This window comes from Catharus ustulatus, chromosome 16 (genome assembly GCF_009819885.2).
Source record: "Catharus ustulatus isolate bCatUst1 chromosome 16, bCatUst1.pri.v2, whole genome shotgun sequence".
Lineage (NCBI taxonomy): Eukaryota > Metazoa > Chordata > Aves > Passeriformes > Turdidae > Catharus > Catharus ustulatus.
Window position 1 is genome coordinate 9,338,307 of NC_046236.1, and position 12,580 is coordinate 9,350,886.

The 12,580-nt window shown below is 46.5% G+C and overlaps 1 protein-coding gene across 1 annotated transcript in view; it reads left to right on the forward strand.

Annotated features, from left to right (window-relative positions):
- Nucleotides 1-12,580, forward strand: part of POLR3E (RNA polymerase III subunit E) — a 28,235-nt gene that overhangs the window by 14,676 nt on the left and 979 nt on the right. The window contains exons 15-20 of the mRNA XM_033074160.1: nt 1,577-1,636; nt 2,592-2,749; nt 3,031-3,095; nt 4,569-5,065; nt 9,506-9,583; nt 10,410-10,535. Coding sequence (XP_032930051.1) covers nt 1,577-1,636; nt 2,592-2,749; nt 3,031-3,095; nt 4,569-5,065; nt 9,506-9,583; nt 10,410-10,535 — 984 coding nt within the window. The remainder of the gene's footprint in view (nt 1-1,576; nt 1,637-2,591; nt 2,750-3,030; nt 3,096-4,568; nt 5,066-9,505; nt 9,584-10,409; nt 10,536-12,580) is intronic.

Genomic DNA, 12,580 nt, shown 5'->3' on the forward strand with positions numbered 1-12,580 from the left:
AGTTCATAATCAGTTTATGGCTTCCGCCCCTAGAGCAAATCTTATGAGTGCACAGCTCTCATTTGTTTCAGTTAGACCTGACTGTTTTTGCAGAGTTTGTTCATGAGGTTTAGCTCTGAGCAGGAGAATGCCGTGCAAGAGTCTTTAAGGGTATTACAGCACTGCTGTAAGATCAAACTGATGGTGATTGAAACTGGCTTTTCTCTTGATGTCTGCCCAAGACATTGCCATATGGAGACCTGGATTCAGGTGTGACCCAGTGACATCAGTGTTTAGGACACAGCAGATTAGGTGACACGTTGTGCCTAAAGTTGAGGGAACAGAATTATTGTGCTTGGTTAAGTAAGGGATGCTGTTTTAATATTTAGGATTAAAAGATACATTCTTTTCATTTTAATTATGTCAAATATACCTTCCATGAGAAATGGATCTGTGTTGATCTTAAAGGCAAATGATTTTCTGATTAAAACTACAAGAAGGAAAAAGTTAAAATGTTGGACAATAGAAAGGATCAATATTTCTGGCTTTCAAAGAGAAATGTCTGGTTTTACAACTCAGAAATAGTATGTAATGCTGTATTGCATTTGTGGAGAAAATATGTTCTAGCTTAAAAAGTGAACTTTATTTCCCTGGATATATTTGTGTAAAGTAATTAATAAGTTCAAAAAACATATATGTTCTTCTTGTGCTTTAAAACAGAAATGCCCTGTGCCCTAAAGTGAGTGGATTGGGTTTGTGGGCATAGAGGAGCTGAATGGGAGAGAAGGAGGCATGGATGACGTCGTAGGACAGGAAGAAATTGTCAGTAATGAGATTTTGAATTCTTAACATTATTAAGGCACACAGACTAAAAGAGGCTGTAGCTTATTTAAATGGAGACAGGAAGAAATGAAAGGTCATGTTTAGGCAGTATTCTGCCCAAGTCCTGCCAGCCTGCCCTCAGCAGCTGCCTCTCAGGATTTGGACCTCAGGAGCTGCTGTGCAGAGCACCTGGCTGTCCCCAGCTTGGGAACAAGTGTGTGAGTGACAGGACATCTTGGCATAGCTGTAAGTGACTGTGATGGGGGTGGAAGAAGGGAACAGGCACTTTGTAGGGATTCTGTGCTGCTGAAGGGCTGCAGTCATCAGCCTCCACAGGCCCCTGTGTGAGAGTGTCTCTAGGCTCTTGATGAGGTGTGTGAGAGGCTGAGCTTCAGGTATGATTTCTGGGGACCCAGCATCACTGCAGTGGTTTTGTTGGGTTTTTTGTTGTTTGTTGGCTTTTTTGGTTTTTTGCTTTGAAACTAAATGGAGTTTAAGTTCAAGAGATTCTTCATAGCTTTAGTAGTCATAGGTTTGCCAAGGCACACCATGGACTCTCAAAGCTTTTGGTCCTGTTTTCATGGCTGTTTGAGGACAGGAGGAGCCAGAAAATGTTTTTCCTCTAGCTGGCTGAGAATCACTTACTTCTACATTCTTGAAAGGAATGGAGGTTCTATTTTTGTGGTATCATCATTGAACAGGGTCATTGCTACAACTTCAGTAATGCCACTGCTACATGCAGTTATTAGGATTTCTTCTTTTGTTTTCTTCCTAGATGTGGAAGTTCACACAGGACCGCTGGGTTGTGAGAAAAGAAGTAGCAGCTGTTACAAAAGTGAGTGGATTTCTTTTCTTCCTAAATCCAAAGGTGATGATAAGTTGGCCAAATGCTGCTGGGCTTTGTGTGAGTGTAGATAGTGGATGCTGCTACCAGCCTTTGCTCTCACTGTGCCTGCTTTGCTCTCCATTTGGAACAGGTGTAGATAATACTCTTTCTAGAGAGAAACATTCTGAGCAGCTCCCACGAGTTTCCACAACTCCAAGACTGGCCTTGTAGCTGAGCCATTGGAGTGCATCATGTACTGTCTTGTGTTTAGTGGAAAGCTGAATTGAGCTGACTGAAGGTGCTTACACAGCCCAGAGTAGCTGCTCTGCTTTGGGTGTCGTAAGAGCACCTCTTCTGTTGGCATTTGCCAGTTACAATATTGAGTAAAAACTTTAAAGCAACTCAGGCACCTGAACATTCTGTTAAAAGTGGCAAATGAATGAGAAACGTTAAGTCAAAAGGACAAAACCCAAATTCTTTAAAATGCACTAAAATGATAAAGCATGAGTCAGTTTATGCACAGACCATCTGTTTTTGAAGTGTAAGAACCTGTGCTGCATAAAAGCTGGCCATGTGTAGGTGCAGCATGTCTGGCCTGCAGCTCTAAAATAACATTGATTAACATAACATAAGATTAACATTGTAGAATATGCTTCTCTTCCCCATAGAGCCTTTTCATCTCAATTTGGAAACTCCCTTTTCTTTGCAAAACATGCCATGAGCTATTTGACTCTGGGGTGATTAATCACCACTGCTCTCTGAAGTCCTGGGCTTTTAACAGTGTGTGAAAGTGTTGTTGCTGCAGAGCAGGATGAGTATCTCTGACTTAGCTGGGTGTGTGCCCATGGAGCTCCATATCCACAAAATCAGCCCAGCTCTCCTGTCTCCTGCACAATGCTCATAGCTGCATCTGTCCTGTATAAACTGACTTCCATGTTATTTATGCTTTTTCTTTTTCTTTTAGCTTTGCCCAGAAGATGTGAAAGACTTCCTAGAGCACATGTCTGTGGCAAGAATAAACAAAGGTTGGGAGTTCATGCTCCCTTACGATGAAGATTTTGTAAAGAAACATCCAGATATAGTTCAGAGGCAACAGATGCTGTGGATGGGCATTCAGGCCAAGTAAATACTTCACTGTATTTTGGGGAATATGCTAAAAGCAAGGAACTGTTTAGTACCAAGGCTCTGTAGACACTGATAATCTGATCTGTACTGCCTTCAAGTTTCTCCCTGACAGTGCCCAGGCAGTGGTGTGGTTGGGGGTGTTACTGCATCACTCAAGTCATTCCTGTTCTTGGCTCCCTGGAGGGATGGAATGTTCTTGCTAATGGCTAAAGCTGGCATGGCTGAATGCAGACATAACAACTGAAACTGTCCTGGAATATTGTGTCTCTGTCTTTCAGATTAGAAAAGGTCTATAATCTCTTAAAGGAGCACTTGACACCAAAGAAACAAGAGGCACAATCAGGTAAATGGAATTATGCTTGGATCATGTTGAAGCACTTGCATGTATTCATCCACCCATCCATATTCCTGAGTGATGTTTTGGAGTTCCTCTGTGGTTTTGAATGTGGTGGAGACTGGTCTTGTTTAATGTCTTTTCTTTCTTCCTATTTCCTCTGGAATATTTAAGACAGATCTTGGTCTGTACTAGTGTCACTGAAGCTGGGGTGATACCAGCTACTGTGGCATCCTTGTAGCAGAGCCAGGAGGAGTCTGTGGCCCTAGGGACTTGCTCTTTGATGCTGTAAAATCAGCTGGTTCTCTTACTTGCTCATTTAAGGCACCTTGTGGGGTGTAACCAGCTCCTGAAGGGAGACAGACAGGGCCAGTGCACAAATAAGTCTCACCTCTCAATTTAATGCTAATACAGCTTAATGTGAATTAGGTGATTTTTTACTTTCCTGATTTGCACTGGGCTCTCTGGTGTGGTTGAGGGCCAAGCAGTTATTGAAGAATGTAATGGCAGGAGCCTGTTAGGAGGTGTGAAGCTATCTCTTTTTGACATCCTTCTCCACTGTGGATGCCAGTGAGAGTATTAAAGTAGCCGCTCCAAAGTCCCAGAAGATTGTAAAAACTTGAGATTCCAGAGTCTTAACTGGACATTTGGCTCAGTGCCACACACTGGAGCAGTTGAGGAATGTAAGCAGAACTGACAAAGGAGCATATGAATCCATTTCAATAGCCTGTGTCTGATCTGCTCAGAAGAATTAGGTGTTGGGTTATTTGGAGAGGATTAGTGAGCCTAACAGCAGAGGAGATAACAGCATGTGTGCCTCAAACACTGCACTCCTTGGTTTGGCAAGGATTGGATTCCTCTGCTGCCAACACCGCCCTTCCTTTCACCTTTGGATGGCTGGGTATGGAGAGGGGAAGAAGTGCAGAGTTCCTTGGGGAAGAACTTCTTCCTGTCCCTTTCTCCCCATTCCTGGGTAATAACACTGAGCAGAGGGTCTCAGCCTCTTGTGCTGGTCACCTCATGCTGCAAGGGTGTTCAGGTTCACTCTTAACCCTTCCACACTCCCCCCTGTACCTGGTGATATCCTGGTGCTGCCTCTGGCAGGGTCTGCACCAGCCCCACCAGCCACTAGAGAATCTAAAAGACAAAAAGAAGAGTTTTTGGACAGAGAAGTATTTGGGTCACAGGCAGAGATGTGTAAGCAGTCTGTATCCTGGTTTCCTGAATGGTGGAAAAGGCCCTGGTGATTAAACAAACACACTTTGCTTTGGAGTCCTTGACTGGATCATCCTTCCCCAAGCATTTGGCTTTAGAAAAACTAACACACACTGCCCTCAAAAAGCCAGCAAACCCCCAAAACTAATGTAAAATCTAATTGACAGGCTGGGTTTGTGCCTTAGATTTCATAAGCAGATGATGTTTCCTGGTTTTATTTTACTATGAGCCTTGCTGAGATTTATGGTACCTCTTGTTTCTTACCAGCTCATCCGTTGCTGGTTTCTGGGGAGCAAAGGGTCAACATGGCTAAAGCAAAAGTCAAGCAGAACTATGGGCAGCTGGAGAAGGAGTTCCAGAAGCAGAAGGCAGAGATGAAATCAAATGACACCTCGGCCAAGACTGATGTCCCCAACATCCGCATTAAAGAGGAGCCTGTGAGCGAGGAGGAGCCCATGGATACCTCAGCCCACGAGGGCCTGAACAACGGCCTGGTCAATGGCCTGCACCCAGCCCAGGGCTCCATGGAGCCTGTCAATGGCCACCTGCCCGGGGGCTGCATCGACAGGGTCGCCCAGGAACTGAAGGCCTTTGTGTCGTCCACATTTAAGAAACAATTTGTACTCACCCTGAGTGAGCTTAAACGGTTATTTAACCTTCACTTAGCCAGTCTGCCTCCAGGACATACCTTGTTCAGTGGCATTTCAGACAAAATGTTACAGGACATGGTGTTGGACACTGGCTGCAAACAGATTTTGGTGCCTGTAAGTATGGTTTTCCCTTGGTGTGCTTTGGGGGAGGGATGGGGGGTAGTTAAACATCTGAGATGTGAAATACTTGTGTTTTGTGCTGATGGACCAGGACAGATGTGCTTGGAGTAACTATCCAATATTAGATGTGTTGAAGCTGCTGGAATTCTGTCTGGGGTCCTGTCCCTGGCTCTGCACTCTGCCCTGTTGTCCTTGGGGCTCTGTTTCCACATCCCAAGGTGTTGGGTCACTGTGATTTGCTGTCCCAGCTTGCTCCAGTTAACATGATCTAAGGCAGTCCCAGATTCCCATCAGCTCTCCTGGAATTGCACGAGCTCCTTCCCTCAGGGACAGGGACCCAGCTGAGAGAGGAAAGGTGACATTGCCTGGGAGCAGCAGGGCACACCCAGCAGAGCCTCTGGGAAGGACAAAGCCCATCTGCAGCAGGTTTCCTTGGCCATTCTGTTTCCTCCCAGGCTGTGCAGAGGTGTCTGTTTCTTTGTGTGTATGGAAATGACGTGTGTGATTGCATGAGACAGAGCAGGGCTGTGAGACAGTGGATTGCTTAGGAGAGCAAAGGGAATCTGGCATCATGGGAAACAGCCTAGAAGGAAATTAATTTTACAAGACATCTGGCACTGCTGATGGGTTACAGCCAGAAGGAGCTTGAGAGCAGCTGCATTTTGGAAGAGAGGAGGAAGATGGGACCTGCTCAAAAGAGCAGGAAGCAGGAGGGCTGGGAGAGCCTGGAGCATGGGAGCTGCTGGGGGGCAGCAGGAACATGCTCAGTCCTGTTCAAAGTACGTGTTGCAGCACCTGGGAACCGAGTAACAGCCTGGAAATGTCACTAGGGAGAGCTGCAATTGTGGTGCTTGCTGCTTCCTTTCCTGGCAGTTTCCAAGTCCTGGGGTGGTGCTTACCTGGAACTGCTTCAGTGCTGGCCAGGCTCTCCCCTGCCCCTGGTGTAATGTGTGCCTCTGCCCTGCTGATGGTGAACAGCTGAGGTCATTCCTGCTCTGTTACTTGGGACTGGGGCTTGTTTGCTTTGGAAATTTTCGGATTTTGGAAATCCACGTGAGAAGTGAAAGTGAGATTGTTTCTCTTTTCAAAAAGTAAAATAAAACCTTGCTGAAGGGAGGTGGCCAGAAACTTCTTCTGTGTGAAAACTCTGCCACAGGAGACCTGCAGAGGTGCAGAAGTGGTCCCTGAAATGTCTTGGAGGAGACTGTTGCAAGTTTTAGTTCTGCTGACTCAACTTAGTACTCGAGCTCTCGTGTATGAGCCTGTTCTGCTGTCAGTGTAAATCATTGCCCCTGAGCCTCCCCTGATGCTCTGTGCAGATGGCAAAGGTGCTGGGGCTGGGTTTACTCTTTGCATAGGCTCCCACACTTTGGTGTTTCTTGATTGTTGCCCTGGACAATTTTGTCAGAACCCAACAAGGGCGCCTGAGCTCAGGGAAAGCCTGGAGGGTTGTTCAGTGTGGGATTTCATAGTTACTCATTAGTTTTCTGTAATTGGAAGTGCTTTGGTGATAAAAATCAATGATCTGAGGTAATTAAAATGATGTTCTGTGGAGGGCGAAGACACTCTTGGCTTGAGTGCTTACCTATTATAGAAAACATGTGGCTGAAAATGGCAATTGAAACCTTACCAGGGGAATGCAGGATGAATTACAGAGCTGGCCAACAGCACCCAGGGCATGAGATAAACAGTATTTGTGGGGAGCCAGGAGAGGCCACTCTGGCTGCAACTGAGGCCATGGGGATGCCTGCAGGGTCCTGTGCTTGCTGTGCTTCATAGCCTCATCAGGTGGGAGGGAAAAGCACAGATCAGGAAAGAGCAAATCCTGGGCTGGTGCTGCCATGGGAGAGGGGACAGACACAGAGGAGAGGAGCCCTGGGCAGGCAGGACTCGGTGCCTGTGCCCTGAGCTGCACAGGCTGAGCTGCTCTCCTACCCCAGGGGAAGTGTCAGTGCAGGACTCTGGCTCCTGAGGATCTACACCCATTTCCTGCAGGCTGGGGGTGACTGGCTCCTGCCACGGCTCCCTTCCCATGGCCCGTGGAGTGGCAAGGTTCTGCCCAAAACTGGAGGATATTTTTGAGGCCTCGGGAAATGATGTAAGTGTTGTGTGCATCCTGCCTGGCTGGGCTGACAGGAGGGGCATGCAGCCCTGCCCTCACAGAGAGCCCTGCAGGCTGGTGCCAATGCCAGGCTCCCTGAGAGGTGAGATCAACAGTTTACCTTTGGGATTACTCCAGCTGATAAGTTTTTTTCTGGCACCCTCAGCCCCTTCCATCTGGTGTAGCTATAATATGAGGCTGCCTGGCTGTGGCTCAGTGCTGGAGTGAGACACTTCCCAGAGCCAAGGGCTCCTCCCTGAGAGGTTCCATTTGAACGTGGCAGCCCTGGGGCAGCAGGGAGTTCATCTCCCAAGAGCCCTGCACTTGCTCCAGGAGCTTAGAGCAGGAAAAGGCACAGGGCAAATATTTTAAAAAGGATTTAAAAATTGCATAGAGCTGTACCAAGGTGAGGCTGGGGAGGTCAAGGTGACATAAACCAGCAAAGAGACGGCAGATGGGAAGGCAGTGAAGCTGTTTGGGCTGTGTGTCTGTCTGAAGGAACCCTGATGGCATTTCCCACTCCTGTGGCCAGGCTGTGTGACAGGAGCAAGCAAGCAGGGAGCTGTTGGTAGCAGTGCTTGCAGCAGTCTGCTGAGGAAGGCAGGCTGGAAGGAGGAGATTCTGTGTGTTTTTCTTCCCAACTAAGTATTGTGTTTGTTTGGAAGCTGTTTCCTCCAGAATGGCTGTATAAACACAGCTGTGTTTCAGCCCTGTGGCTGAGGCAGGAGGAGTTTGCACTTAAGGCTGTGCTGGCTCACTTTGTCAAGCCCAGCAGGTTGTGTCTGGGTGCTCCCAGTGCCCTGCTGCACTTTGCCATTCCTGCTGCAGCTGTTGTGGGGAGGGAAGCTGGAGTATTTGATTTTATCTCTGCTGAAAACCTACAAGAGAGATTATTCCTCAGCAAGCGTCTTTATGGGAGGAGAATTATGTCAGGTGCTGTGAGCCTAGTCAGCCTGAATCCTGGCACTAAACCAAGTGTAAAACCTTGTTGTATTCCAGCCATTTGGACTAACCTGAAAGTCAAAGCTGATAATCCCACTAGGCAGCTCCCACTGGACAAAACCCTTCCCCTCTGCAATAAGATCAGAGGCAGAGCATGAAAGGAAATGCTGATCTTTTCACTCTGTGATGCAGAAATCTTTTGGCTGGTGTGCGGGAGGCTGGGAAGAAAGGTTTGGTTTGTACCAGCAGCCAGGACTGAGGGATGCTGGAACAATTGGGACTGGCTTGTTAGCTTTTCATAGATGATTGATTTAGGTCGTCTGGGCAGTTAGCAAGGAATAAATCGTTAGTGACAGCCAGGAAGAGACATGTCAGGAGTGAAGGCATATTGCAGCAGTGCTCATTAGTCACTGCTCCAAGGGGAAATGTTAAGACAAATGGATGATATTTTATTTCTTGGGGGGAGAGGCAGTTGTGCTCTTTCCTGTCTGCAGGGGTGTAAGGCTTCTGCCTCAGAGAAAAGGAATGTGTTTCTTAGCTTGGCACATGGGGGAAAAACAAAACATGCAAAACCACTGTCACTTTTGGAGCCTGAAATGAGAAAATAACTGGTTCACTGTCCATCAGTGTTCAGTTTTCTCAGTCCTGTAGTCTGTCCCAATGCAGAGATGGCAATACAGCAGAATCACCTGCTTGTCAGTAATGCTGACTTGGGATTAGTGAAGCAGGTAACTGCAGGATGGAGTCTGAATCTGTAAACCCTGCCACTGTAAAGATAAAAACCTCCAGAAGGACCCTGCAATGCACTTGGTGCTCTTGGCTGAGTACTGTTGTGGATGGTCGGAAGCAAACAGGAAAAATCTACAGATATCTTGCCATGGGGATACCATCAAGGTCCAGGCCCTGGGCTGTTCTGGTATGTGGTGGTTGACTCTCCACCAGTGGGAGACTGTCCCCATGCACAGTTCATGGGATTCCAGAATGTCCAGCACTTCCCTTGAAAGCCCAGCTGTGGTTGGTGTGTGACAGATGTGACACCAGTGCCCTGTGCAGGTTGTCTCACCCTGACCAGAGCCATTGGTCAAACCTGGGCATGTTGAGACACACCTCAGGGTGCCACCGTGCTCATCCCATTCCCTGGCTCACAGGTGTGACACAGACCATGCTTCTGCTCTGTCAGTGGGGCTGTGAGAAGGTGCTGAGCAGGCACAGGGCTGCCAGAGCCAAGGCACCACTTGGGGTAGGACAGCAGTTGGGTTGTTTCAGCAGTTATTATTCCATGGGAGCCAGGGTTTTGATTCAGTAATGGGTGTCCAGGGATACAGTATCATGGAATCGTTAAGCAGAACTCATTAAATAGCTGGTTATTTTTAACAGCCTCTTGTTCTCAGTTTCCTCCACAGACTGCTGCCTCACCAGATGAGCTAAAGGTCTATGCACTTTGGGAAGCTGGTGACACTTATGATCAGGTAAAGATAAAATAAGTGGCATTGCCCACTGTATTTTTATCGAGTGTTTGGCATTGTTTGCATACATGTTTCTGGATGTGATACAGCAGATAGTTTTCCTCTTTGTTGGTGTTTTCAACACCTACCTGTTTCCAGCTGAAAGGAAGGTCATTGCATGTTGGTAATCATGTCAGTAACCAGCTCACTGGCTATTTCTGAACTGTGAGAAGAAAGGATTCTCCAGGCTTCAGACCAGGATCCAGTCCTAGGGTTTTTTTTTTCCTTTTGATGGTAATGCACCATTAACCAGAGATTAACAGGGGTATCTGTTTTATCTGTTTCTACCTAAGAGTAAGAAATTATTACAGCATATGTGAGCATCCACTGAGTTCTAACTGCTGTCAGAGTAAACAAGGTGAAAGGGAAGGTGCCTAATGACCTGTGGATGGGCAGTGCATTTCTAGCTCCATGCACTGAATACGTTTTTACAGGAAAGAGGCAAGCACTAGCCAACCTCTTGCCTGGAGTGATGTGAACTCCCATAGAAGCACTTGAGAGGAATACATTGCAATGCCTTCTTCAGTGTGTTTTTGTACCTTTGGGGATGTCCCAGGTCACAGGACAGGTGCACAGGGTCACCACAGGGTCTGGAGGGGACCCCTGTAGAGCCCTTGAAGGATAAGGCACTGCTGGAGAGCAGGAATACGTAGGATGTTTCAGGATTGTGAAGCAAGAATCCTCTAATGTACTTCAGGGAATGTTTTGTACAGAATAAGGCACATGCAGTTTTGATGGAAAGATAGAAATAATTGTTCTCTGTGTACTTGTGATACATTTTCTTTTAAAGCATCGCCAAGTTTTGCTTGAACTCTTTTCGAAAAACTACCGAGTGCGCAGGAACGTCATCCAGAGCCAGCTGAGTCAGGAGTGTGGGGAGGACCTAAACAAGCAGGAGGTGGATAGAGTGTTAAAGGTAAGCTTCTGTTCACTTTGGGTTTGGGCCAATTAATACATGAGTTTTAATGCTTGATTTGAGCAAAGGATTATATTTTACCTTGAACTGACAAATGATAAGGATGATAGAATAGTTGTTGTTGGGATATGGGACAAAGCCTGTGTTTCATCTTGTTTTCTTAAAAATTCACCTGTCTTATTCTATCTTCTTTCCCTCCAAGGAGCAATGGCTCAGACATTATTTTGTATTATTGCAACAAATCTCTCTGTCATCTTGGGGCAGCAGAGAATAGAGTGTAGTAAATGCAATACTTGAGTTATTTTTAAATAAAGCAAAATTAAACATTAAGGAGGTGGGAGGGCTCTGCCCAGTGTTCTCAGTTACCAACTGACTGCTGCTGGTTCGTGCTGAAGAGCACACGTGTTCAGAAGGAAGTGCATTTTATTCTCTAGCAGGATGTGCAGCTTTGCACAGAGCAAAATCCAGGCCAAAACCAGCTGGCAGAGTAGTTGTTAACGCATCTCATTGCAAATGTTTATTTGAATCCTTTCATCTCTCTTTGAAGATGCACCATTTACTTGCTCAAGAAGTTTAAGGTGTAAAGTACAGACCACACAGGCCATGACTTTAAAAGAGATGCTGGATGGCCAAGCAGAAAGTTGCCAACTAATGTAATACTTTAATCATTGTGGCTGGGCCTTTGCTCACTGTCACCCACTTCAATAAGACAAGTGCTTAAGTACTTCATTACATTGTGATCTGCAAATGAATAATAGCATCTTTGAAGAACTACAGATCTGTTGCTGTGATAATAAGCAAACTGGTCTTGCTTGAAAGAACCTGGTTGTCTTAGCAGTAAAGTAAGCTCAGACATTTCTGCCTGCTAGACAGTATTTCCTTTGGCTTCTGTGCTGGAGGATTTGTCAGCGACTGCATGAGCTCAAGTATCAGCTCTCCTGGAACATCCAGACAATGTACTGGCATTAGTTTTTCATGATGCTGTTGCTATTTAACAGATAACCTATTTCTAGAAAAAATGCTTGCCCCTGAGTCAGACACTGTTTTTATGTAAGTCACTAAGTCAGTGGATGACCAGCCTTGTGTTGTGGCAGGCTTTACTGCCTTGAATGCATTTGTCACAGGAGTAGGGGAAATCACCTTTGTTTCTGAAGTAAAATTTAGAACGATGATTTAATGAAATGGGAAGATTCTCTGGCTTCTTTAAGCCACAAGAGATTGGATTCCACTTCGAGTGAAATTGGATTTGTTGACTCCTATTTCCCCATCTGCCTGTGCTCATTTTTATACACAGAGGAACAGATTTACAGGGTTTGCATTTTTACATTTGCAGATCAGTCTGCAAAGCCTCTTTCTAACCTCTGGGTTTGTTTTTGTTATGGATGAGCCCCAAGACTTCAGAAACAAAGACAGCCAGACTTCCACAGTAGTAGTTGAGCCTGTGTTGAATTACCTAAGAGGGAGGCTGGAGCAAAAGGGAAGCAGTTGGCTCAGTGTGCTCACCTAATAGAAACAAGGAAATGAACCCCAGTTCTGCACTGTTTTGCTGAGGTGCTCCTCTGCTCTAAGCATAGTGCACATGTGGTCACAGTAGGGCTCTGAGGTTTGACACTTCATTATCACACAAAGGGTTTTTTAAAAGGCTTCAGATCCGGTGACTGCCCTCACTCTCCTGCTCTGTCCCACTGCTCCCCTCAGCCTCTTCCCCTGAGCTTCAGCCCCTCTTAATCCCTCCACTGCCCTGCTCCTCCAGCCCTCACACATCCTGCCCTCCCTCAGCTGGCTTCTGCACGAGCCCCAGGTTCTCCATGAGCTACTGCTATTCCTCACTGCCTTGGCATCATTTGTCCCTTTGTGTCTCTCAGCCTTGCCCCCCTGGTGTGTCCCCTCCATTGAGGCCATCTGTCCCTCAGGGTGGGATTACTCTGTGCCCTGGAGAAGGGCTTGGTACTGATCATGTTTGTCCCAGAGCCTGCCAGTTTTCCCAAGACTTTATGGACTTTTGAATCATAGAATTTTCAAGGTTGGAAGAGACCTTTGAGATC